Source organism: Odontesthes bonariensis, chromosome 13 (assembly GCF_027942865.1).
Source record: "Odontesthes bonariensis isolate fOdoBon6 chromosome 13, fOdoBon6.hap1, whole genome shotgun sequence".
Classification (NCBI taxonomy): Eukaryota; Metazoa; Chordata; class Actinopteri; order Atheriniformes; family Atherinopsidae; genus Odontesthes; species Odontesthes bonariensis.
In genome coordinates this window covers 15,037,851-15,065,793 of record NC_134518.1, presented here as the reverse complement: position 1 = coordinate 15,065,793, position 27,943 = coordinate 15,037,851, and the positions used below count along the sequence as shown (strand labels likewise).

Here is a 27,943-nt window from a genome sequence, read left to right as displayed (position 1 = left end):
TGTAAAGTATTGTCCCAAAAATAAACAAATAATCAATACTAAAAAAATAAAATAAAAATTATTTAGGATTTTCCCTCCCCATTTTCTTTGCTGACATGTAGTTTTGCCTTCAATGAACAAAAGAATTTATGTAATTTCACCAGGTGAATGAAATACCAAGACCTCATTTTCAGAAAAAACTATAAAAAAATATGTGAAGAACAACGTTTAATAAATAAAAAAATGCACACAAATACTTTTCAATCTTTTTATTGAATATTAAGGTAAATATTTCACATTAATACAGGCTACGTAAAGTAGAGCCACTATACGACATGAAATTTACTCTCATTTTAACCCTTTTTAGTATGTAAACAATTATACATGTATTTACCACTCTAAAAGGTTCTGATTTCTCTTTCTCTTTAGGTAATCATCATCATCATCTAGTTCTGGGCCAAGTTTAAATAGCTACTTCATGTTGAGCCCCCTGCAGCCCAAGAACGGTGTATGTGGGTTTAAGTCAAAATCGCTAAACTACGCAGAGAATGGATCCTGTTGAACAGGTGACCGCGCATGTTTGTATGCATCATCAGGACACGTCAGGATAACGGCTTCAGCTCAATTTCCTCTTTAGTTGTTTGAGATAGGCACATCAAAGAATGGTGTCCAGAGAACTTCCAATTCTTTAACTTCTGCTCTGCACTTTCAGGTCTCTACTAAAGTTAACATGGTGTACTTTTTTTTTTTTTTCTGTCTCATTCGGTCATACTCCTCTGTTGGTATTACATGTTTGCGCTGTGGGTCATGCGGTGTGTGTGTAATTGCTGTGGACGCCATCTAGTTGACGTGGTTCAGGTGCACGTTGCCCACATGAGGTGCCCAGGTACCAGGCCACACCTGAAAGACAGAGGATGAAAATGGAATGAGTTAGAATATCTACAGAGAAATATTCCATCTCATAAATGACACATGTCTGCGCACACCTTCTAAGTTTGATGAAATGCTAACTTACCTGCTGTTGTGGGTCAGAGTTATCTGCATTGTTTGGGACCACTTTAATGATGGGGCTCCATGCAGGGTCACCTGCGTGCAAACCATTGTACACTGGACCACCCGGGCCCTCTGCCATGGGAGGATGAGGGGTCATCATGGTTCCTCCATACACTGACATGGGCATCCCCTAACAGAGAGCGACGTACAATTGGTGAAACACGGATAAAAGAAAAGCAGGGTGGGGGATTTTCAACAAAACTGTGGCTTTGTGTTACCTTTTGGAAGTCCATGTAACTGTTGGGCAAATGCTGAGGCTGGTGGTAGCTGTTAGCAGGGTTTGCAATGCCTGTGTCATCCTGCTCCATGGGCTGGTGCTGAGAAAAGGCTGACTGCTCTGCTTGCAGCTGCGGGTGTGGGTGCATCATGTGGCCGCCCATCAGGGGCTGGGACCAACCAGACATGGCCTCTGTACCAAAACACAGCATTAGGGCCTTTTCCTTCTTTATCACAACAATGCAACTGAAATCCTGTATGTGATGGTTGGGTTGAAGTAACAGATTTCTAGAAAACTGCTCTTACCCGAGGCACTACCAACTCCGAAAGACCAAATGCCACCCTGTCCAACAGACGCTGTGTAGCTGGTCGTGAGTAGAGGTGGGTTTACCGAACCCGTCTGCCTGATCCTGGCCAACCGTTCTGTGCCGATGGGTGGGGGAACCTTCCGGTCCTGCTGCGAAGTGTTGCCTGGCTTCGGCTGCGGAGGAGGGGCTACGGCTGAGGTGGACAGGGCAGAGGAGGACACCGTGGGGGGAGGTGGGACAGGGGATTCACCTGGTTTAAAAGAAGATGGCATCGAGAAGAAAACGCTCAGGTTAATACATTTCAAAGTTGGTTTTTTTTGTTTTTTTTAAAGATTAATTTGCTGAGCTCCTCAAGAGAAAAAAACAAGAATCCAAGATAAATGCCATCCAAATACGCAGTACAAAATCGATCATTCAAAATAGTCTTACCTGAAGTGGATGCACTCCATGGGTGAGGGGAAAAGTGCTGTCGACTGAATGAGGGCGCCCCAACCCCAGCGTGACCGTGCAGATACACAGGATTGCCAGAGATACTGGTAGCATAGCTCGTCAAGGCTGTGGGAACCGACAATAAAACATTTGGTTAATTTGGTTCCTCCGGTTTTATTAATCTTAAAAATTGAAGCCTAACCTCAACAGGGACAAACTCTGCCATTTATACAACAACAAAAAATAATGTCTGTTAAGTTAAAGAAAGCAATCATACTTATGGGGCTGTTGACCATCCTCTGGGAGGCCGAACGGTAGCCAGGGGCTTTGGAGCTGTCTGGTGGAGGTGGGGGCATCATATTCTCCATTTGGCCCATGCTCATGTAGGCTGGTGGGGCCGAGTACGACTGCTCAGGGGGTGATCGAGCAGGCAAATGGCATGCACCCCACACCTGACTGTTTGCCACCTGGAGGTCAAGCACGGTCGTTAACAAAAATATAACTAAGGAGTAGTCTCATCATACGTGACATCTCAAAGATTAAATGTAATGTGAGGCTCCAGATGTAATGGTGAAACTCACCTGGCTGTTGTTATCAAAGATGCTGCTGAAATTGAAGAGGCCTGCAGGACCGAAGTTAGGGGGGATCTGCTGAGGCTTGCCTGCACTGGCAACATGTTGCATCTGAGAACCGTTCATTATCCCCAGATTTGCAGAGACCTGAATGGAGCCTGGAGCCTGAGCTTGGGCTTGTAGGGGCAAACTTGTTGGTTGGGATGTCAGGTTTTGTGTCTGTTTTGGGGGTTCTTGCTGACCACTGAAGGGTACAAACACAGACTGCTGTTGCTGCTGCTGCTGTTGTTGCTGCTGCTGCTGCTCTGGAAGGGAATAGTAAGGCCCTGGTTGCTGCATACGATGGGAGACTCTAGGTGCAGGGGCTGAGAAGTGGGGAACAGTGTTGTTGGGGTGTGCAACATTGTGTGAGAGGACAGGAGGAGGTACTGAGGGAAGATGCGAGCTGGACTGTGGGTTGGGGTGGGGAAGAGGAGCCTCTGTGGATGGCACAGAGGAGGGAGGGGGTGGTAACTGCTGTCGAGGCTCTGCCTTGGAAGCTAAAGCCATTGCAGGAGAAGTGAAACCCACGGAGTTGAGGCTCTCACTGACAGACACAGGCTGGTTCTCTACAGGTAGAGATGGCTTGTCTTTTCCAGGAGGGGCGACGGTACTGGGCTCTGTTTTAGTTGACTGGATGGGAGGCTGTGAAATGGGTCCGACTGGCAGCTGAGAGGCATTAGCTGTAGATGCAGTGGAACTATGATGTGCAGGAGAACCTGTACCCCGTACTGCATTACTGCCACTAGAAGCAGCTGCAGCAGACACGTTTGTGACACCTGTAGGCTTGGGGTCTGGGGCGAAGAGCTGTTTTCTGACAGAGGAGGGAGTGGGGATGCTCGGCTGGGGATTATAAGGAGTGGGATTAGGAGTATGAGGCGAAGCTGCAGCTGCAGATGTGTTGGGCGCACTGGTGGTTGTCGTCTTGGTGGCTGTGACTGGCGTTCCTGAGCTAGCTGGGCTGATGTGCTCATTACTGGTCGAGTTGGGTCTAGCCTGAGCCCCAGTGTTGTTGGTTCCTCCGTTGTGTTTGGGAGAGCTGTTAGCGCTGCCGGGACTCACAGGACGCACAGGAAAGGGTCCCCAGGTGCTGGCGGCAGGCGAGAAGGTGCCGCCAAACTGTGCCATGGGTAGACGAGGGTGTCTGATCTGGTGCATGGTTTGAGCAGCGAGTAGAGCCAGCTGAGGGTGAGCATATGCTAGAGGCAGAGACACTGGGAAAGGCTGTCTGACGTTTGACGACAGCCCCTTTCCGAGCTTTCCCCCAGCCTGAGAGGAGGATGAAGATGTAGATGAGGAGGGTTGGAACGAAACACCAGCAGATGTGACCAATGAGCTTAGAGCCTTTGGGCCTGTGGTTGAACCACTGGTGGCCCCTGTGGTACTGGGAAAGGAAGCCGATGTCGTTTTAGAGCCTGGGGCTCTGATGTGATTCCGGGGAATCAGGTCCTCAAGCTCTTTGGCTGGGTCTTGGATTAGGGCATTGATCAGCTGCACTGCATACCTTGTAGATTCAGTGCCTCCTCTGAAACAAAATTGTACACTTCATTCAGAACATTTTATGTGTCAAAATCTGAAATAACATAATATTTTACACTGATTAAACAAACAATAAGCCCAAATCCTCTGACTCTACAGCCTTAAAATGTCATGTTTAAACTGGTGAGCAGCGTTGGTAAATACATACTCTCTCCAATTTTCTCTCCATGGTGCTAGTTTGTAATTTTAGTGTGTAAGCTCATCAGATGTAAAAGTTTAAAATGTGGTCAACATTGCATTTGGATAAGAATTTGAAAAGCTTGATATAAGCCGCATTCGGACAGAGCAGTTCTAAGAACGGTCCTCTTAGAATTTTGTTCTGATAACTGTCCCTCCCCAGCGGAACTGTTTCAGTCCGCATTCGCACATGAGTCGGGACCAGGTCGGGACTGATGCGGCGCAACCGTCTGCGCCACATTCAACAACAAAACAAAACAAAACAAAACCCGCGAAAAGTAAGGAGAGAAGAAGAAAACACCACCAAGAAGCTAATATGGAGAGCAGTGTTCATGGTCTGCATGATGGTGATATTAATCATGGACGATCACATCGGGCGTCTAACATGGAGGCTGGAAGAGCTCACAGAGAGAGTCAGGAGACGAAGGATCGAGCGCAGGCGATACTTCTTGGTTTCATGAAGGAAGAAAGGAGAGCAGAGCACCGCAGACAAAGGAGACGACGTGGAAGTTTAATTTATTAAACACGCGCCGGTTGTGTCTGTGTCGTATGAGGAAACATTTCAGCCGTAACAACATGACAAGGGGCGTAGCTACCGACCACGAAACACCTCCGTCAGATGTGTTCCTATAGAACCCAGAAAAGACCCAGCCTCGGAGAAGGAGCTAAAATGGTTATAGGAACTGAGGGCCATGGTCCCGCGTTCCTGTATGTGCGAATGCGGGAAAAAACGGCCCCGTTCCTTTAAAGGTTATAGGAACTGCCAAAGGTTCCTACAGTGCAATAGCGGCTACAGTCTATTAAAGCTGCACTAGCATTTACAGTCCAGCAGAAGGCGTTGTTTTTACCTGATGGTGATCATTCTCTCTCCGTTCTTGTCCTTCTGTTTGTCCACATCAATGTGAGCACCCGTCACGTCTTGGATGGCTGTGATGTTGCAGCCACCTCGGCCCATGATCCGAGACACAACAGAGGCTGGCACAGACAGTTTCTTTGATCTGTGAAAGAAGAGGTAATGTGTTAACATTTAGATTTGTACTGTGCTAATTGAGCTTAATATTTTACATTTACTTAGTACATGAAAATACACTTGTTTCTTTAGCTATGTATGCATGTATGAAATGTACATGTGTAAAAGGTTTACAAAACAGAGCAATATCCAGCTTGGAGAGCGACAAATTAAAAAAAATAAAATTAAAAAAAAATTTAAATTTAAAATTTAAAAAAAATAAAAAATAAATAAATCTTGGTAATTTATAAATATTAGCCAAACTGGTGAACTGACCTTCTGACCACCTCTTTCCAGCCTTCTTCTCTTTTCTGGCCTCTCTTCGGACTTGTGAGGCTGAGCTTACTGTTGGGCGAGGTGACAGGAAGAGCCATGGTCTTGAATGGAGAAGGCAAAGAGTTGGAGGAGTCGCCGCTTGCATCTGGAGCTCTGTGACAAAACGGACAGCACTCGCCTTCAGTTTGCGTACAGACATGATGCGATACAGTTAGGAAAAGATCTGGTATTCGTCATTGACGCTGGCTGAATGAAAGGTCGACAGCGGGAACAAATGAAAAAGCTTAATCAAAGTTACATCTTCAGCTTAATCAGAGGCTCACTTTTGCGTTGGCTTTGAGATGGACACTGTGACCTTATTGTCCACTTTGCCCTCAGTCTGCAGCTGAGGACAGTGTCTCTTCTCTGGGCCGGGCAGGAGGCTCTGGGACAGGGCTGCTCCTGAGGAGGGGGCCGAGGAGGAGGAGGAAGAGGAGGAAGAAGAGGAAGAGGAGGAGGCGGATGAGGTGAGGTCAGGGAGGTAGTTGAGCTCCTGACTCTTTCCCCCGCTGCTGCTGCTCTCACTGGCACAGTCGGTGCTATCCAGGGGGTCAGAATCGCTGTTGCCGCCCGTCACTCCCCCGCCTCCTCCCCGTGGCTCACCGTGGATCTTATTCTTGTCAGCCTTATGCTGAGCTAGTGCAACCTAAAAAGAACATTTATGGCATAAGAAACTTTTTTTGGTTGAAATGCACAACAATACAATCGACTATGATATTTGTAATAAGCAAAGAAAAACAAAGAGCACAGGAGTAGCAGTGTGGACCTCACCTGTGGATCCTGTAATATGATCGGTTCGCTGGGTGCTGAATCCTTGGTCTTGTTCTTTTTGTTCTTACGATTGGTGCTTGGGGTCGTGGCCACACTCCCTCGCTTCTTACCAAAAGCTGTAGTGAAAGTGGTGGAGGTGGCAGATATGCCAATGGTGGTGGTGGTGGTTGCACTTGGAGGTTCGATTGGAACCTCTGTTTCTGGAATAAAATTCAGATTGAACCAGAATATAAATCAAGTCTTTACAAACCTTATTCTACGTCCAGTTTCTGGTAGTGAGGGAAGAATTAGTGCATGGTTACCTTCGGCTGAATCCTCTTTCTGCTCCTGCATCTCAAACAACTCCTCCTTGGTTTTCTGCCCCTCCTCCTCCTCTAGTTTCCTCTTCTGCTCCTCCTTCTTCTTCTTGCGCTTCTCCTTCCTCTTCTCCCGCTTGGCAGCCAGTGCCTGCTTCTTGCTCTCCTCCCGAGACTGTTAGACACAACAGATTCACATTCAAATATGATTCCTGAAATCTGATCATCTAATTCAGGATAACTTCAAATCCCCGAGCACGGCAAAAACATTACCTTCTCCAAGTCAAGCTCCTTGAGGAGAATGCTCGCGTTTTTGTTGGCTTCAGCTGCCTGCTGGTCTTTTGCTTTTACAATTGTCTCCATACACTGGTGACACTTCTTTAAGAGCTCCTGCAGGGAACAACCGGAGTTATAGGTGCTCTGCTTATATCCCGATTACATCCGTCACATCTGTTAGGTCAACAGCTGTAGCAAGAATAACTGAAGAGGAAATCAATGTCTACCTTGTCAGCGATGGTGGCGATATATCTCATGCACTCAATATCTGATGGGAACTGGTTGACCTCCTTCACAAGATACTGCACGACCTTCACATGACCCTAAAATGTTATGTGCATTTGTTAGTAACCGTAAGTTTGCCAAAGAGCTGCATAACAGGTTATCTACGATACACCGTCTCAGGTTAAATCTCGGGTTCGCACCTTGCGAAACGCGGCCATGAGTGGGGTAATTTTGCGGTTGTCTGCAGCGTCCACATCAGCGCTGGCGTGCACCAGGAGCTGAACCACGTCAAAATGACCACCATTTGCTGCCAGCCAGAGGGGAGTGTTCCCTTTCTTGTTGCGTACATCGATATGAGCACCCCTAAAAAGGAAAGAAAGAAGCGTTACTGTAAAAAAAAAAAAAAAACTAAAAAAAAAACTTTGGAAACAAACTGAAATTCTGGCTAACTGCTGCTTAAAAAAAAATCCCCAGATGTGTGCCTTTACACATCTGCTTAATGATCTATGCATTCAGTGGTTCTAAGGAAACCAGAACAAGCGGCTCATAAGAATATTAGAAATCAATTCCACACGAGAGCCCTGGAGCCCTTACCTGTTAATAAGCAGCTCACAAAACTTGTAGTGGCCCTTGTCGGCAGCGATGGTGAGCGCAGTGTCTCGGGATGAAGGAACGGGGGGAGCGTTGACATCAGCACCTTTGTCCAGCAGGACTCGACCCACTTCTGCGTATCCTCCTGACGCTGCCTCCATCAGAGGAGTAAGACCGGTCTGTTTAAACAATGAATTGGTTAGCAATATGATCAATTTTTAAAACAACAAAGGACCAGAATAGTGATTGTATTAAAAATGTAAGAAATACACATTAATATTAAATCAAGTAAATGGAAGGCCATCTGCTTCAATATATATTAGAAAAAAACATTTAAAAATAAATAAATATATCACAACTACTCACCTTAGCACGGTGCTCTACGTTGGCCTTGCGATCTAGCAGCAGACTGACAACCTCAGCTCTGCCCTGAAAGCAGGCTAGGGTCAGAGCTGTGTTTCTGTTGGTCTCAATCTGGGCGTTGATATCTGAGCCCATATCCAACAACAGCTTCACTGCTGGCACGTGGCCATTCATAGCTGCCAGCATCAGAGGAGAGATTCCCAGCTTACTGCCAGTCCTGTGGAAACAAGTCAGTTCATCCTTTAGAGACAAAAGCACAACAATGTACGTCTGCTTCAGGCTAAATGAATAAGGTGAATATTTTCATTAAATCATTTAACTATTTGTCTTGATTCTAATATTACTTCATTACAATCTTGCCATCCAACATGCATTTTTGATTTACAAGAGCAGCAACTGAGAGCACTTTATTAAAGGTAAATTCATGGTTTTAACGTCCTTTTGGCTGTGAGGCCAGTGTGGCGTAAAGTCTGTCATCCTCACAAGTCTGCAAGAGTTCACTGGATCCCTCTGCGGCCCACTGTGTCCAACACGAATATTTGTAACTGTGCAGACTTAGTACCAACAATACATGCGCCCGAGTTAACCTCCATTTAAATAAACAGCAGAAAAAGAAGGTGAAGAGCAGAAAAACAACATGTTACGATGCTCTGAGGAGAAACTCTGTAAATCTTTATAATTGACTGATTAGATGCCTATGCATGGGAAGCTTTGGTGCAGCTGACCCATAAGGTAGCATTTATGGGACTGTGTGCATGTTCAAACCTGTTTGCACATGTAGACAGTAAAATAACTACACACGTGGCCCATACTCATCAGAAATAAGTCGTTGGCAATCAATATGCAGCTGCCAGTGAATGCAGGTTGAACAAGGGAACTCTTTATAGGGATGTTGTAGGGTACACAAAAAAAGTATTGTGCATAAAACATGTTTTTGTATAGGATAAATTTTTGATGTTTTTATGAAAATGTAAAGTAATTAGACAAAGCAGAAAATTGTATTCCCAAGTCCCATCATTTTACTTCAAAGAATGCCATAATCTGTGAAGTGTTGAATCCTCCAAATGACAGCCACCTTTGCAAACTAGAAGTATGTTGTAAGTAACTTGTTGTTGCTCACCTTGAGTTGATTTCAGCTCCAGCATTGAGGAGGATCTTTATGATGTTGACGTAACCCCCAGAAGCAGCCAAGCTAAGAGGCGTGTAGTCCGAAACATTGCGGTGTTCCTTATTGGCTCCCCGCAGCAGCAGCAACTCCACAACCTGTTGGGGAAAAAAAAGAATAACAACATTTTTCAAAATATTGAAATGCAATGTCCTTATTGTGAGGTTCCATTGAAAGATGATGTGCTTACCTCCTGGCGCCCCCCAGAGCAGGCCAGGGAGAGGGGAGTGTCTTTGGTTCTCTCTGATTGAGCCTCAATGTCACCCCCTTTGTCCAGGAGCACCTCAACCACGCCGACATGACCAGCAGTGGCAGCCAGGATCAAAGGAGTAAAACCTGTGGAGACCAGAGGGAATAAAGTGTTACTTTATATGGATTAAAATCTCACTCATAACTCACATGTTTCTAAAACCATTACCAGTAATTTTGCCATGCCCATTTTAACATCCATTTTCTCTACCTTTTTTATCCCTGTGTTCAATGTTGGCTCCGCGTGCAATCAGGACAGACACAAGCTCCTCGTGTCCTCCTGCGCATGCCAGCGTCAGCGCTGTGTCATGATTACTCTCCGTCTGTAGGGGGGAAAAAAACATTCCGGAAGAGGGTATAAGACTTGAATACGATGTTGAAAAACTTGCGTCGTGTCAAACTAGCTTTCCATCTTACATGTGCATCTATGTCAACAGAAGGGTAGAGGGGCAGGACTGAAGGGGGCGATGCGATGTTTCCGTTGGTCTGTGTGGGCGGCTGGGACAGGGGTGTGGGGGACGTTGTAGTGTTCAGCATGGGCACGCGGCTGCTCACAGCTGCAACAGAAAGGGGAGGGGGGGGGGAGAGTATCCAAACACACAGGTTAGGGTTGTGGAAGTCTTACATCCAGTTTGGATAATAAGCAGTCAAAAACTTAAATTATCTGCAACCAGATATGTCCTTACCTGCCATGATGTCATCCAGTGTCTCTGTGAGCGTCTGTGCAGGTGTAGCTACCATGAGCCCATCTGGGGCCTGTTGAGGTATCATTCCTGGACCCAACCCAGCTAGCTGTTGAGCCTGACCCTGCTGCTGCTGGCCCAGCATCTGCTGCCCCACCAGTACCCTCTGCAGCTCTGGGCTGGTACTTCCCGGATAGTCTGCAGGGTTGTAGTCTGGTAAGGGCTGGATGGGGACAAAAGCGGCCTGAAGAGGTGGAGGAGGTGGTTGGGGTTGAGTCTGTGGCGAAGGAGGAAGCGGGGGCTGCTGTGGCCCATCCCTGTAAAGGATTGTGCCCACTTGAGGAAGTTTGGGATAATCATCCTCTTCGCCGTCTGCCTCTTCCTCTGAACCCTCCTCTTCGTCATCTTCTTCCTCTTCCTGGAAACACACAGAAAGCATAAGTCTTTAATGTCAATAAAAATGCAGACAGCTGACATCATTAAGAAAAACTAATAAACAACACTAAAATAACCATGAAACTGACCTCATCCCCTTCCTCTCCTGGCTGCTCTTCTTGCTCCCCATCTTTGTTGGCCTCTTCATCTGTGTCAGAGCCAGTGAGTGCCAGGCCGCCCGGTGTGGTGGGAAGAGGCCCTAGAGGAGTCATCGTACTCCCCGGCCCCGGCCCCGGGCCTTGACTCTGTCCTGCCTCCTGCTCTTCCTTTAAGCCCTTTGCCTCCATGTACTCTTTGGTGAACTGTTGCTGTGTTTTCAACTGCAGCTGGCGCTCCACCTTTTGCAGCTCCTTCAAAATTTTCTTCTTCTTCTGCACCTTAAGACACAACCGTCATATCCTTGTTTGACTAAACCTCCAGTACAGTGTTATATTTGCAAAAGAGCATTTAAGGTAATGTACATCTGATTTAAGATTCAAAACTCTAATCAGATTGTAGGTACATGATGAATTTTACCTGCTCCTCTCGGCTCTTCTTCAGCTCCTCAATTTTGTCTTTGGTGAGCGGCTCCCCCTGAATGAGCTCTAGCGACTGTAGCTGAGCTTTCTCAATAGCGTTAATTCTCTGGCCCAGCTCATTCAACTTTCCCTCAGTTTCCTCCACGATGCATTCGAGAGGCTGGCACAGGTGGAAGGGCGGCAGAGGCTCCGTTTCAGGCCCCCTGCTAACTGAACTGGGGACACCGGGTTGGAGGGCTGCTTGTCTCTGTTTGGACAGGCCTGAATTTAAACAAAAAGAGATCTAAGTTACCATGGAATAGCAATATGATAAAAGCTAAACGGCTTAGAGAAAACTTCATTTTGTGAGCACACCCATTGGGAGATGCAGCTTGTGGGGCTTTTTACCTTTGCTGGAGACGGGTGGGGGTGTTGCGATGTTTGATGGGGCTCTGTCAGGCTCTTGAGGGGGCACTACCATGGCCAGAGCTTGGAATGGGACACGAGGAACCTGTTAAGACAGAGGAAATGTTAGGTTCAAGCAACTGACAACAATAGCTATAGCTTAATAAATGAAGACCATTTACCCATAACATAATCAATAATATATATATATATATATATATATATATATATATATATTCTGAAGAACATACCTGAGAGGCATCTTGCGATGGGGGTGTGAGCTGGGAGAGATCAGGGGCTGGGACAGACAGAATGTTGTTGGGGTAATCCAACAGGTAGGACACCACATTAGTGTGGCCACCCTTAGCAGCTTCTATCAACATGGTTGAACCATCCTACAAAAGGTGGGGGGAAAAAAAAAAAAAAGTTTTCATAACCTGTTCATTTCAAACACAGAAGGATGTGCAACCTTTTGATCACAAAGGGTGTTAAATCACAAACGAGTGCATTACTTTGAGTCTGTGTGTTGGATCGGCCCCATGTGCCAACAGCAACTCCACCACAGCTAGATGCCCCCCAGCACAGGCCAGGGACACCACTGTGTGATCGTTATTGGCAGTAGCTCTGTTCACATTAGCACCTAAACAAGAGACAAATACACATGAACACACTGACTCACTGTGTATGACAAGAATTAAAAAAAACTAATCCTGGGCACAATCATATCCACGATAAACTCACAAAAGTGTAAAATACACTTGGAGAAGTTTTTTTTATTTCAATTTCTTTTTTAGTACTTTAATATTATCGACTATAAAAGCCAAGTTATTTTCAGGTGAAGCAGCTGAAAACATTAAAACCTCATTTTTAAATGTTTTGGGTTTTTTTAAGACTTCTGATCCCTTCATGTAATGATGTCATCATTTCTTATTACAATATTCCTGTCACAAACTTACCATACACAAAAACTGAAAGTAAATGTAACAAAAAAGGAAACCATGACCATAAAACTGGGGGAAAAAAAAGAAATACAAGGATCATCTCTAACAGAGATTACATGTATTATGAAATAATACAACATGTGTATTATGAAATAATACATGTAATGGAGTAAGTTGGCCTTGTACAGGAAGGTGAAGATAAAGCACTGAACTAGAGTGGCAAAGCGAGTTAGGTTAAAATGATCATTGATCTCCAAGTGAGTGCATTTAGATTAGTTAACCTAAACAGCTAGTCAATAACACACCTTTGCTTATAAGAAACTGCACTGTACAGAGATGTCCTGCCCTTGCTGCTTTCATCAGGGGCGTCCGCCCCCCCTCAGACTCGTGCTCCTAGAGAACAAACAAATATGCATTTGTGGAGTTAGAGAACAGTTATGATTTGCATTAGAAATCATAATGCAGATATAGTTCTTCAAGTCTTTTCTTTTTTGTTTTTCTGTTACAGAACTATGTTCATTGAGTAACATTTGCACACAAAAGTCCAATCATGAGTGACTAATGGAATTAAAATGCAAGGCATACCAGGTTGGCTCCAGCCTGTAGCAGCACATCTGCTACATCAGTGTGTCCATTCTCACATGCATACGTCAATGCTGTGTCACCCGTTGCTGTGGTGGCATGAACATTTGCCCCTGAATTGCAAAAGGGATTAGGATTGTAAGAACATGGGTACGAGTAAGGCTTTGTTAATGCAGCTAAGCCTATAATTTGCATCCTTGTTCTCTCAGATCTGCACCCTCTTGCCTTCCTTTTCTTACTCACCTGCAGCCAGGAGGTATTTGACCAACTCTAGATGGCCTTCCTGTGCAGCCTCCATTAGAGGAGTGGAGCAGCCTAACTCAATGTCGGCCCCTGCCTTAATGAGGAAGTCAGCCACTTCCAAGAAGCCCCCGCAACATGCTAGAGTCAAGGCGGTCTCTTGGGTCTCTTCTGTCTGGGCATTGATGTTGGCACCTGAACAACAGAAAAAAAAAAGAAAAAAAAGTTAGAAAAACTGATGGCTGTTTGCTTTCACAAAAGGGAACCACTTACACATATAATTTAACTATCAAGTTTGCATTCCCTTTCAGACTCTTTAGCTTTCTCCTTCTCAAAAGTAGAGAAACTTTTTGGGAAAACTGATCCCGGCCAAACAAGTAGAAACTATTCATTCGACATCGAGTTTCTGTTCCCCCGATTTAAGAGCAAAGCTCCTCACCTTGAGCCAGCAGCAGTGCTACCATCTCCTCATGGCCTTCTCTTGCTGCCTCCATCAGGGGAGTGTAGCCCTCGTCATTAACCTAGACACAATCGGAGGTATTAACAGATAAGAAAATTCAAGGGCGACTGTGACTCGTGGCAAGATCACAATGCGGGGTGGAAATTAAGTTTGACTTGCGCCTGTGTACTCTCAATGAAGTCCAAAAATTTTCAGTCAGTTTTGTTATTCAAGAAATAAAAATAACAATCAAATATTGCCAGAACATTTTCAGTTATCTAGTTCACACAACTCCAATCTCTCGAGCTGTTACTAAAAGCATGGTTCATAGTTCAGTGCACTAGATCTCAGCTGCAGTGTGGCAGCATGTCGTTACAGAAAAGAAATCAGTCAACAGCAGCTAATTCATATTTATAGTAACAGCTTCAAAGGGATGACTAAGAACTGCGCCTTCTTAGGTTTACTTTTGTTACTTCCTGTCTACTTACTTTCCTAAACTAGTGTCGGTATTTATGGGCCTATCCTTATACACACCTCCTCTAAATTGGCACCTCTCTCTATGAGCAAGGCTGCAAGCTCCACATGTCCTCCACAAGCTGCGAGGGTGAGGGGCGACTCAAAGGAGTCAGCTGGCATGTTGACCTGCGCACCGCTGTCCAACAGCAGCCGCGCCACCTCCACATGGCCGTCCTGGGACAGCGAGACACACAGAGAATGCAGAGATAAGCACCTGAATAAATACGCTGACTCCCTAAGCAGTTCAGCTGAAATACAGTCGGTTTAGATCTGAAAATGAAACAGCATTGGTACGGTTACAAAAGTGACGTCAATATTGTCCGTAAAATGTTACCATAATATAAGGATGTATGTTGGAGTTACACACCCACCCACTTGCTTAATCTAAAACAATTGACAAAACAGATTTTTTTTTGTTTTGTTTCATCTCTCCTGCCAAACAAAAAGGAGACGTCAACATATATGTGAGGAAATCTTCATGATGTCTAAATAAAGAGTCAAATTGTTGAAAATTTTTTTTAAAACTGAGGCATTAACTGTTTTAATGACAAATAAAATCATGTAAAACAGCAAACCTGAGGTCTTAAACGAACCATAAGGTTAAAAGAAAAGTAAAAAAAAAGGTTTGGGTCAGATGCTCACCATGCAAGCCTCCATCAGTGCTGTGTGCATCTCATCTGTTTTATGCTCCTGGTCTGCCCCGGCCTCCAACAGAAAACGCACCATATCCAAGTGGCCTGCACAGAACACATGAATAAAAATGCAGTTTGAAGTGAAATTTTTTTAATTAAATTAAATAATTAAAGAGGATTTTACAAAGTATAGTACAATAAAAAAGGGTAACCAGTAACACATACACACAAACACAATTTTAGAGCTCTGACCTTTGTAGCAGGCAAGTGTGAGAGCACTCTCCTTGAACTCATTGGAGTGTGTGTTGATGCCGGCGCCATACTCCAAAAGTACCCTGGCCACCTCAACGTGGCCAGCACTGGCTGCCTCCATTAGGGGGGTGTGTCCGTTCTCGTTGTGGTCCTCTATGTTTGCGCCGTCTTTCAGCAGAACCTTCACCACATCCACGAAGCCACCTGCACACGCGTACGTCAGAGCTGTGTTGCCTAGAAGACAGAAGTAGGGTTAATTTGACAGCAAAACGGAGACTAAAATGGACAATTATCATGAAAGAAATGATTACGGTTTTACCTGTGGAGGATTGTGCATTAACGTCCGCCCCGTGGACTAGAAGTAGTTTGACAATGTCCACATAACCTCCACTGGCAGCAGCCATAAGTGGCGTTATGTCCCCCTTGATGCCCCGGTCCTCTACATTGGCATGCATAGCTAACAAAACCTGAGGGAAGAAAAATAAAATAAGGTTAAGCAAGTCAGATTGAGACTGGTTACTTTTCTTTGTTTTAACAAAAAAATAAAAAATAAAAAAAAAAAGTAAATAACTAATAAAGTAAACATTCAATTCATATGCTCCATACCTGTGCAAGTTCGTAGTAGCCAGCAGAGCAGGCGAGGCACAGCAGGCTCTCCCCTTCTTCTGTGTGTTCATTTACGCTTCGTCCCTCATCCAGCAATTTGCGCACAGCGTTGACGTCCCCATCTGAACACGCTTCTGCTAAACTACGGCTGAAAATAACCAAACTGCTACAATTACTGCCACTGTGACAGGCGAACACACATGCGCCTCACATTAACCCAGACACTTAAGAGAAACGCATACACAAAGCAAAAAGTACATGCAGCCGAGATCAGAGGGCAGACGTGATTATCAAATAAGTATGGGATACATACTTGTCGGCTTGGCCGGCGTTGAGTGTGTTTTCGGCTCTCATACGGGTCAGGGCAGCAGCCGCCTCGTCCAGGGCACAACTCACTGATGACGTCAGTCGGCGCAGCACCTCGGGGTCTGCAAAAGCTTTACCATCGGCAGTGGACAGTTTACCGATGCCTGCCGAACACCAAGAAGGCAGAGGTGCATAGGGCAGTGCAAACCACAGGGGAGCATAACCACACCAGACCAGATGAGGAAGCAAGTCCAGTCCAGCAAGTCCAATCCAGGGTTAGTAGCAGCATACACAAAGAGGGGGAGGGGGGGGGAAACACACACAAACACACACACACAAGCTTTTGTTAATATCGTTTAATACATCCTGTCACTACTTTCAATGTACCATCTATAAATGGGAATAACAAGGTTCATACAGTATCCGCTGAGCAACAACTGGATTGTGAACGTAATCTCAGTTGTGCGTCAACAATTACAAGGAATGCAGTAAAGGAGGTAGTTAGTGATGCAGACTAGTTAACATAAGATTCAGGTGCCATTTATACTAATCTGTTTCTATATCGTTTCTATCGCGGATGCACTGTCCATTTACATTCAAATATTGGAATACGACTTCATAGGTGGAAGGATTCAAAGACGCCGGATCCCACGTAAGCATTCGCATACGATGCTGATTTTAGCAGTTGTAAACGGGGAGAAACGAGGATCCGCAGTGCTGAGCTCTAGCTACTGCGGACGTACTCCTCCCTGATTCGCTAGGCTGGTATCGTTGGTCATGTGACTTGAGTGCTAGGGAAACTAAAAACAAACAGGCGTGCTTCACTTCAGTTACACACTTCCTTTCTATTCGTGTCATCGAGAAGAATATGGAAATCATGGACAACCACGATCAGCATGGGAGCCTGCTCCATGTCCTACTGCTGGTAGTACGCTGTGCACAACAATACGTGGCAAGGAGGCGCCAGATTCAACAAGCTTTTATGATGAGAACCCAGCCACTGCAGCAACGCAAACCTTACATGGAGCGCCGCTTTTGGGTTAGACCGGGAAGAAGCAGCGCATGGTGGGACAATTTCGTAAACCAAGTTGTTGTCGCCGAAGAATAAATAATAAATAATACAGCATAATAAATAATAAAGCAAGGGCGATCATGTGATGTGATGGCTGATTAGTCATGGGACTAGCGAATCAGCCGATCCCCGTTTGTGTGTAAATGTAAATAGTTTGCAAGACGCCGACACGAAGAAATGGTGAAATGAATTAATGTAAACAGAGCCTCAGTTGTTAGTGAAGTAGGGGAAAAGTGAAATTAGAGAGAGAAAAACAACTACTGAGACATCAACTTGACATGGAGACATGAAAATGTTTGTTGTACTGGTTGAGAAAAGGCTAAAAATGGGGGCATGGGTGGCAAGAGTGTGTGCTAAAGGACACATAAAAAGGAAAAAAAAAATTCTCATTTGTCTTTTTGCAAATCACCCATTTTGAAAGCTCTCAAGAGTGAGAACAAGGGCCGTTATCCAACCAACAACCCACTCAGGCTTTTGTGTGTAAAATGTGTAAAAGAAGGAAGAACTAAAAAAAAAAAAAAAAAATCCTTTGAACTGTTCAGTCTCAGCTTCAACATAACCATTAGCAGGGCAGAAGGGAGCCTTCAGTCCTCGAGGTCCTATGTTTTCACCACTTGGACTGCAACTTGAGCTAAACTTAGCATGTCTCCAAGACCAAGATTTCACAACTCTCCCCAAGAGGTCAAGGAAGTTGATAATTAATGTATTACTGTATCAGCTCAGCGAAAGCGAGCACTTTTCTAGACCAAAACAGACTGAATATAGATTGGGGTTGACATCATACGAAAACAAACCCAAAAAAGAAACAAACTGAGGGTAATTCAGTTTATTTACCCCATTTGTCTGAAATAATCAAGCGATGACGGCTCTGAATTACACTTTTAGTAACTGACTTCTATCAATTTAGGCTGTGAAATTTCTTAGTCATCCAAAATGGAAACGGAGCTCTCAGGGAGGTCAAGGCAAGCTCACATGTACTGCACATATTTTCGCTTTCCTTCAACTGGTTAGCGGCTACCCACTGAGCTGCGTACATCCAGAGTAGCACAAACACTAAATACAACCGGTGGAAACATTTTTATCCAACTTGTTTATTAAAATGTCAGCCGGTACACAAAATAAGACATCACTAAATGTCAAAGTTTGTGCAGCAAACTCCCCATTAAGCAGGAACAAACACGATTTACTTTGGAGGAAAACGGTTTCAATGTGATTAGAAGCTTTTCAAAAACGGCTAAGAGGTCTTACTAGCTCCACAGTAGGGGAGCAACGGATCAAAAAAACTCACGGTTCGGATCGTTCCTCGGATCAGAGTCACGGATCGGATCATTTTTCGGATCAGCAAAAAAATAAATAAATAAATAAATAAATAATTGACAAGACAAATAAACATGTTTTGTCTTTTTGTTTATTAACACTTAAATTATTAAATTGATATATATAAAATCAACTCAAAGTGCACAATAAGCATCTTCTTTTCAACATAATCAAAGAAAAACAACTTTTTTGATCGCTTTAGCCCGGTCGGATTGTGAAGGAAGGGGCTGCTTAAACACCGCGGTGATGAGCGGTTGTTGAGCCGCTTTCGGTTTCACTCCTGTCAGTGAAACACCGGGGTGATGTCGCTGCAAATGCGTGGCAATGCCCGATGCGTTTCCACTGTTGTGTGGCTTTCTTGTGCCACAGTGCCTACACACCGTCATGGTTTTATCCACCAACCTCTTTCCTTCTTCATTAAATTTGACAGGGAAGCCAAAATGCTACCAAACAGGGGATTTAAATGACGTGGGGCGTGAAGCTCTTCTGTTCCTCCGCTCGCCATGACCACGCTGTGTTGCAGGTTAGGGGTTTTCTTTATGTTAGCTATCGCTATGTCAGCTACGTGTTATGTCTGTATGGTAACCTAGGCGACAGGTTTGTGGGCAGCGCGAGTATATGGAAACAGACAGAGACAGAGGCAGCAGTTATCGTTACAGTAGTCACCGAAGTCTAGCCTACTTTTATTTTCCATGCCCACTGTTCTACATGTTGTATGCTGAGGACAATAAATCACAAACGAGCCATAGGACTGTTTGCTTATTGAAGAGGGAACTGTTGCAGACTTTTACCCAGAGCGTGGAAAGTAGCTCTTTCCCAGAAACTAGCAGGAATGGTAACGGCTGTGTGAGGACTGAACACGCGCACAATTTTTTTTTTTTTCATAAATCAATCCGCGATCATGCGTTTGCCGAACCGAAATAATTGATCCGAACGGATCACGGATCAATGATGATCCGTTGCACCACTACTCCACAGCTTTTCCTCATTTACAGCAGAAAAATGTCACACAGTAAATTGAGCATGGAAAAATGTATGCATTTTTATACTGGTGAATACATCTCGTATTAACAACCATGTCAAAGGACAATGAGAGACTTTTCACTGTAAACCATCTTCTCATTGTGTGTTTACCCATAAGCAGCCGTTGCTGCTCGGCTCCGCCCCAAACCGCCATGTTGACACAAACAACAAGTTCTCCAATCTAGTTGTACCAAGATAAAATATGTCAGGACAGGTGGAGCCTGGATAAAAATCGAGTGACATCACTGCTGCGAGCCTTTGCTAAAGAGTGACCAAAGTTTAATGTCTATCATCAGTTTGGTTACATTAAAGGCGTACGTATAAACGCTCTACAGGAGTTGGTCTGAAAGGCCGTTTACCACCTGTGACACGTTTGAGACGACAAATTGAATAAACTGGTCAGGGAGAGCCACGCTTCTTAAGCACCAGGAAGCTTTGCCCCGAATCACTGATGTCATATCTGATTTCATTGTCTCATATTTTGTCATGCGCTTCGCATCTGTTGCTGCATTGTCTTCTGCCAAAAATGCTGTGTCATGTGTTTCTTATTGTATAATTGCATGGGGAAGTGTTTTAAATTCTTTAAGTCCGCCAGTTATTTCAAGTGTTTCCGCTCCACGCTGTCTGGTCAATGAGGCATTAAGATCAGTGCCAGAACAACAAAAGATTTGGAATTTGACTGTTTAAGAATAATCTAATCACAGTTTGATATAACTCCTTTAAAAGGCAGAGTAAAAAGATAAATATTTTTTTATCGCAGGGAAGTGAAGGTAATTTCGACTCCGTTTGTGAGGCAAGGCATCTTTATTTATATAGCGCATTTCATACCACAGGCAACTCAATGTGCTCAATGTGTGAGAAGTGAAGACTGTCATCCGTTCAGGGAAGGACGGTCTGAAGGTTTGGCTACTCCAGACTGTGCACTGAAATGCACATGTAACGAGATTGACTGTCATATCATTAAACGGATATCAACATAGACGGAGGTGGTGCGACTTATTTAGGTAGTGAGGATGACGTTACGCTTCAAAATGGTCACAGCGCAAATATCTGTATCAATGTTCCGAATCCTGTAATTTAACCTTTATGTTTAGTGTTGACTTCCCAGGCTTAAACCCATTTCAGTATCATAATCTTATTCTATATGAACTTCTGCTGGACTTAGAGCGGTTTCAAAGTAACTAAAACTACCCTACAGGTGACATCTGTGGCATGTCTGAGCGTGTAACATTAGAACTCTGGAAATCAATCTGCCTATATAACATTAACTAGTCGAACACTTGCCACAGTGTGATGTGTAAAAGTGGTGGAAAATCGTTCCGACAGTGCTACTGTTCTTAGCCATGGCATGCAGTAAATAGAACGCTCATAGTAAAATGAAAGCTCACATGGTCTCCTGACCGAGTCAGGGTTGGAAGATGTTTCAAACGCTGCAGCCGCCTAATAATTCAACAAGTGAGCTTAGGCTTGCATCTCTGGATCAAAGGTAAGATGTTTATCAGCACACACAAGGCTAGTCAATGCAATACGCATGTATTCAGGAGTGCTTGACATAACAGTTCACTAAAGGCTAATGTGCTGCTTTGCTGGCTTGATAAGGCATATGTTATGTGGAATTCACATGAAAGTCAATATCAAAGTCTATTTATGTATGACATTTATAGTAGCTGAGCCTACATCTTCCTGACGCGTGCACCGTTTGAAATACTTTTACCATGATTTTAAAAGGCAGTTTTAAAATCAGTCGATAAGGGCAATAGCTTTATAATAAATACAATGTAGCATATTTTTCCTAATATTTAAAATTTTAAGCAGCCTGCAAGTAGAATTCCACTCCAGACAAGAAACAGTAGCCTCTTTACCGCTTTATCAACGTAGAAACATGGGCAACGCCATCATTTCTTTTGCCGCTTGACTTAACGTCTCAAATTTGCTCCAAATATGTTCAAAGTTCAGTTTAACTTTTATCATTGACATTTTAAAGTTAACTGCACTTGTAATCTGCCTTTGTAATCTGGGGAAAGTTGCGTAGATCCCAGTCGAGACCAAAAGCCGTCACTTTAAAATGATATTCATTTGTAATACTCCAAGTGTCACAAGAACTCAGTGAAGAAGTCAGTGACCATCAATTCAAGCAATCCAGGCACAGCAATACAGGACAATGACATAGGCACACACCTTCTATAGTTCATACTACAGTTGTTGTCCTTTACTTTTGTTTTCTACGATCACATTTTTTCAACATTTTTTTTTTATTATTTGTTATTATTTGCCTCCGACTAAATCAATAACCAGTACAGATAATTGATGATAATTGTCAGGGTCACCCAGGTACAGCTTGTAGTAAAAGAAGCCTTCATTAAAATCCACTCGTAATAATCCACTCTTACAGCTGGAATATGTAGTAATTAAGCCTACACGACACTGTTAATCATGAAAAAAAAAAAAAAGCTTGATAAATATGTCAAGAACTCTAAACCAACAGTTTTCTTTAATCTGTTGTTTTTCCAGGAGTAAAGGTCACCATCGAGATTATTTTTTACCTGATCCCAAATACTAATCTACCAAATGTTTTCATTTGTCAATATAACGGGTACAGCCAGTTCTATATGAAAGTAATATGATCATTTGTAAGTTTACTATCATCTGTATATGATATATATATATTTCGAACGATTTTGTGCTTAATCTCAGTTTCTAACATAAATAAACCATAAGCCATTCTTGTTTAAATGAAAGCTGAGAAGCAGCTATGACGCCGTGTCACGTACATGTATGTACAGTACCGTGTTACTGCCGTACCTGCTGAGGTTGGCGTTCCAAACTAGCTAGCCGTAACAGACCATTGAGTGAGATTTTATTCACCTCATGATGGGATAAATTAGTCAAACAGCATGTGACTCACATAATTTTAATCTTTGACAGCGATGCACAGAGATTCCCATTTTCATCAAAATGTCAGGCAGAAACCACCTAAAACGCCGTGGCTAAAGTTTTTAAATTTTTTTTTTATCATTTTCATTGAATTTTTTTAATCATTTACACCTTATACATGCAAATCAAAACAATGGTGGGAAAACAGGCTTATGACACAATTTTCTCGTCAATCGTCTCGAAAAGCAGGTAAAGCGTGAATGAAGCAGTGAACCCAAAAATCGCTGAAGCTCTTGGCAAGTGGCCATTAGTCAGCATGATTGTCAGGAGACAAGACAGCAGGTAACGGTTTGTTGTAGCCTTAGCCCTGACCACTGTTCTCTACCACATGTCTGTCCATCAGAAATAGGCAACGCAGAAAATTTAGGGCCAAGCCCACGACTGCAGTCTGATCGTGTAGCTTATCCTGCCGATCACCGTGCCCGCTCGTCATGATGAAATCAGCTAAAGTTTCGCAGGATATATAAACAGCGGAATCCCCTTTAACTACAATAACCACAACGAAATGCTCCTTTAGAGATGTTCTGTAATCCTAAAAGCTATACGTTGCGGATCATCTGTTAACGTTTGTAACTCGAGATTTGGATAAACCTTCTTTCTATAAATGTTAAAAAACGCTTCAGTTTAACAGTCATATTAAAGTAGCAGGACAGTGTATTTTTATTGGTTTGTTTGTTTATTTGATCCCAATAGAATGGAACAGCAACCATATCTAGAGGTTTGATTTTCATAATTTAGCCCTAATTTTAAAGGTATTTGCACCAACTTCAAATGAACAGTGTGTGAACAATTGCTCGTTTCAACGTACTCTGAAAACTTTAAATTATCCAAATTTAGTAGTGAATCTTTCACAGTTAACACCTGTCCCGAGTCTACAGCCCACAGACATCACCAGATGCTTGGTATGTTCCCTGGTGATGGTCTTGACAGCTGTGGTATTTGGCCACTTTGTTCAAGCTGAGAAGGAAGAGGCTGCCCAATTCCTTTTGCCACAACCATTACACCCAAATATGATTGTATTATAGACAAAAAAAAAAAAGTACAACCAAAAAATATTTTCTAAAGAATATATATATATATATATATATATATATACACATATACACACACACATATGAAAACCAGTATATTGTTACTGTTCTAACTGTAACAGATCTTAAGAAAACTGATTATGTAAGTTATCCCCTCTTCTAGTAGGACTAGCCTGGGAGAAAGGGGACTAAAATGAGATTAGCCATTAGCTGTTCAACACAAACTCTGCATGCTGTGGAGGCTCAAGCGTGTTCCTGTGTTAATCTGCACGGTAATGTTCACAAGCCCAAATGAGGCCAGGACACCCAGCCCTACTGGATTAATCGATACAGACCTTCTTAAACAGAGATTACAAGTTCTAATTAAACAAAATTATCCAAAATCACTTTTAGGCTGTCTGCAGATGTGATACTAACAGAAACAGAAGATCATCTTCATTTTGAAATGATCATTTCAGCTTGAAGCCTATCGCGATACAATTATGGGCTTTGGGGGGTGGGGTGGGGCTAAGGCAGAAAGATGTGGTGTTACTTGTTCATAGTTAGTGCATGTTAAAAGCACAAGTTAGGAGAGGTTATAAAAAAAAAAGAAATGGGTGTGGCAAATAAGACACTAATTCACAACAAATTAACATGAATGACATCTTAAACTGAATTAAGTTGAGAGAAAGCAGTCATACCAGCAGCTTCCAGTAGAGCTTCAAGTCGAGCCTGTGTCTCTGGATCAACAGTCCTCAAATCAACTCCATCTGTGGCGCTGGACAAAAGCAATTCTGACGCCGTCTTCATAATGGGGTTATCCAGGTCCTCCTGGTCCAAAATGAATGATTCCACCTGAGAGTGAGGGACAGGGGGAGAGAGAGAGAAGGGTCGGAGATGATTTATTTTATTCTTTTCATTCCTTTCACTACTTTGATGTCCAATTTAGCTTGCACTGTATATTACACGCGAGCTAATGTCTAAAAAAAACAGCAGACCAAATTCAGCAGCCGATATCTGGCTTACTGACAGAAAACAGAAGAGGGGGAGATGGTGAAAATATGACCCGTCATACGATAATTCATTCTTTAGATTAGTTTACATTGGGATGTATAAATGTCACCCTACATGAACACCAACTATTAAAAGAGCAGACATGTGGCTCTTGTTTATTTACAGTTTCTCTCCGAGCGCAGGAATAAGAGTCGAAGCACAGGAAGCACTACGGTGAGGAATTATAACCCCTACACACAGTGTTTTTCAGCTGAGAGTCAGCTGCCCAAGTGCAGCGCTACAGCCTCATACCTGAGCTTTGGCACACTTTGTTGTCATGTACTGCAGTAAAGATTATTCAGCTAAATAAAGACCCAAATGAAAGAAGAAGCTTTTCTATCTGGTCGGGTAAATGGGTAAAATTTGCAAATTGTGATCAATATTCAAGTCCCTGAAGAAGAAAAAAAAGTCATGACCTTAACACACATTATCTAGAAAAAAACAAAACAATGTCACGATGATTTGTATTCGCATGTATCTTCGAAGTAACCTCTTGTTTATGGTGTCGGTAGCTGTGGAAATTACAGGACATATTTTTGGACACATGTGGATTAGGCTACATCTCACAGCGAGCCTCATAGCTTTGTGCATCAATATCTCCACAAAACCCGAAAATAAATAGTTGCCAGTAACCCAACCTAGAAAAATGAATAATCCATATAGAGTCCAAATCAAGCTATCTGATTATTTAAGTTTATTTTCCTATTAGGAAGTCTTATTAGATCCCTGTGGGAAGAACTCTACAGTGAGACATGTTTTGCTGGCTTTCATCTTCGGGGACATGCTAATGCTGGTACCTGAGCCTACTGACCCCACGTGCTGAGGAGTAATATAACAATATTCTTCCTTCTTCTAAAATGTTCTATGCGATCAATCATCGCATACTGTACAAACATTACAAATAACCTGAGCAAACAGAATGCCTTGGAGGTGTGACTCTAAAATAATAAGACTGGATCACAAACCACTGTGATTCAACAGTTTGCAAAACAGCTTATTCCATAATGTTAAAGAGTAACAGCAATATCTGTGCGTGTGTCATTACATAAACTGTAGCAGGCTTTCAGGGTCTGGCCCAGAGGACGAATGGTGCGAGAGTCAACATTCAGCAATTAGGAGGAATTCAGCTATACCATATGAACACTGGGCAAAACAGCACATGGGAACTGTAGTTCTACGAAAGGCCTTTGTAATCAACAATGGGTAAGAGTCTTCACTATTAATGAACTACAGTTCCCAGAGTGTTGGTCTCCACAGAGCTGGAAAGGCCTAGAATGGCATCTGCTTAATCCTGGGGCTCAGATTTTAGCTACAGCCCAGAGCAGCAAGTTCACCATGTAAAACACCATAACAAATGTCCCATATCTGCCCGATACTATACTTTGGGGGGTACGAGGAAACATGACATATAAGCCATACATTTCCATTCAGATTCAACGGATTGCCTGTGGTGTGGCAAACAAATTTGAGATGTTTTTTCCCCTCCCTCCACTATGACAACGCTGATGCTTTGACAAAAACAGCCAGATTATATTGACAGTGGTGTCAGCTGACATCCTTACTAGACTGTCATGGCTGCAGTGTTTCGGTCAGATAATCCTCAAGTCAGATGTTAGTAAAGTATAGTAGAGACACCTCAACAAGTTAACTCGGATGGTCAGGTGCTGACTCTTTCTACAGCCCATAACAATCTGATGCTAGTGTACCATTCAGGATGCTATGCAAATGTCAAATTGGAGACCTTTGATAAGTTTGTTCCTACCACACATTTGTCCTTTAACAGTCTAACAACTTTCGTTCCTGGGTCCAATGATGTCATATATGATAAACTCAATTACATGACAAGGGTGTGCCCAGGACGTCTAAATATCTTAAACCACGGTGTTCATAATAATAAAAAAGGCATGCACTTGTTGAGTTTTTTTTAAAGGCTTTTTACAAAATCCCTCGAAAGGTGGGGTGGCGCATCAAATTTGCGCTGAAAAGACGCCTCTTATTTAAACTGTGCGTCTGAGCTGATTACAAACACGTCCACAGTATGTGTAGCCGAGCTGAGGAGATGCCATCACACCTGTCCCCGTGTGTGACATGGAAAGTTGGACACCTCGCAACACGAATTCAAGCTGCGCTCCAATACGAGACAAATCAAGTTGACGGTGTTGGTGGCCAGAGAAGCGACCAGGGCTGAACGTGAACAACCCAGTCTGCACGTTTATCAGTACCAAATGTGGACAATTCAAGTAGTTTCGCTTGAAACAAACACGATCTAAACGTATTGAAAAGTTAGCTCTGGGACGATCAGAGTTAATTTACATGATTTGGAAAAGTGACGTAATTGCACCACAACTATTAAATGGCAGGTATTTAGCTGGCCGAATACGTCCGTGGGTCCGTGGACATCTTGCATTTGCTGTGGTTGGAAAGCTGTTGGAAGGCTGCAAACTTGTGATGGGTGTTGCGAGACGACAGCACCAAACGAGGCCGTCGTCGCTTCCACCCGAACTAGGCCGTGGCCACAGCCTGCGCTGCATAAATAAAACATTTCAGCCGGTTGGCGTGAATAACTGCCCTTGTCTCACCAAACACCGTCGACATCGAACTGTCCAGAAGCATCTGAACTGACAAGTTGTATTATTCCATGACATTGCTGGTTAATTTTACGTAATTTTAGCGGCCTTGGAGGGGGTGGTTGCCAAATGCAAGCTAATGCGTTAGCTAGCAGCCAGCCAGCTCGCGCTAGGAGTGGAATGTTCTCTGGTTAGGCTTAGCTAACTAGCTTAGCGTTGCTACCTCTGAAACCTCGTCTTCGTCGCTGCCGGATCCTGGACCTGAGGAGAGGACGGCCGCGGCCGCTAGTTTGAAATCCAGTCTTTCGGCAGAAGGTCCGCCAGGTTCGCCGTACAAACGCACTTTCTTTCCACCTACACCAATCCCAATGCCCCCTAGTCCGACTCCTCCTGGTGTCGCTCCTACCCCCATCCCTGCCACTGGGGAGCGAGGAGTCACCGAGTCAATCTCGTCCTCGAAGCCGTCCGTCAGCATTGCCGTCCCGGCTACTGCATCCTGCATACTTATGTTCACAATACGTGTGTTAGCAAGCTTGTCGTTGACTTAAACGTCCGTCCAGGCGCTTTCTTAGAAGATATTTGCGTGATTTTACTTCAGGGAATCCAGAAACTCTCCCGAAGCGAGGGTTGAGGAGGATCTCTTTCCCCCAGCCATTAACTTTCTAACAACCTAACCCGATACGCACTGTTTCTCAGAAAGACCGCCTCAACGAGGAATCCTCTTAACGCTATTGGCTTATCATGAAAAAGCTCAGTTTTCAATTGGTCCAAATTTATGCTTGTCAAACATGAGCTCGCAACGTCATGTTAGGTTTACCAATATCACGAGGCTGTAGAAAGAACGTCAAGACATGACATGGT

The 27,943-nt window shown here is 43.6% G+C and overlaps 1 protein-coding gene across 4 annotated transcripts; it reads right to left on the bottom strand.

The window, feature by feature from the left end:
* Positions 1–233: 233 nt before the first annotated feature.
* On the bottom strand, positions 234–27,760 carry ankhd1 (ankyrin repeat and KH domain containing 1). Of its 4 annotated transcripts, none has more exons than XM_075481105.1 (39): positions 27,306–27,760; positions 24,164–24,317; positions 16,114–16,270; positions 15,801–15,963; positions 15,514–15,661; positions 15,195–15,428; positions 14,953–15,047; positions 14,329–14,484; positions 13,795–13,876; positions 13,359–13,550; positions 13,119–13,228; positions 12,839–12,926; positions 12,105–12,232; positions 11,844–11,987; positions 11,596–11,698; positions 11,207–11,469; positions 10,780–11,067; positions 10,259–10,673; positions 9,990–10,129; positions 9,784–9,895; positions 9,514–9,659; positions 9,279–9,421; positions 8,162–8,375; positions 7,799–7,974; positions 7,405–7,567; positions 7,207–7,302; positions 6,977–7,093; positions 6,710–6,878; positions 6,408–6,607; positions 5,921–6,282; positions 5,598–5,750; positions 5,161–5,310; positions 2,567–4,121; positions 2,263–2,452; positions 1,986–2,111; positions 1,555–1,806; positions 1,251–1,441; positions 995–1,162; positions 234–879 (listed from the first exon to the last, which is right to left on the bottom strand). In XM_075481105.1, exons 1-39 carry the CDS (start codon positions 27,582–27,584, stop codon positions 820–822), a joined length of 8,082 nt encoding a protein of 2,693 aa, XP_075337220.1. In that variant the 5' UTR covers positions 27,585–27,760; the 3' UTR covers positions 234–819. The 4 variants fall into 4 exon arrangements, with proteins under 4 accessions (XP_075337220.1, XP_075337222.1, XP_075337223.1 ...); XM_075481107.1 differs by having other exon boundaries at positions 15,801–15,948; XM_075481108.1 differs by having other exon boundaries at positions 16,114–16,237.
* Between the last annotated feature and the right edge of the window lie 183 nt (positions 27,761–27,943).

Coding starts and splice junctions, on each gene's coding strand:
- ankhd1 (XM_075481105.1), bottom strand. CDS start 27,584: ATGCAGGATGCAGTAGCCGGGACGGCAATGCTGACGGACGGCTTCGAG. Junction 2,453..2,566: donor TCTTTGATAACAACAGCCAG/GTGAGTTTCACC, acceptor CTTGACCTCCAG/GTGGCAAACAGTCAGGTGTG. Junction 1,442..1,554: donor CGGAGTTGGTAGTGCCTCGG/GTAAGAGCAGTT, acceptor GTTTTGGTACAG/AGGCCATGTCTGGTTGGTCC.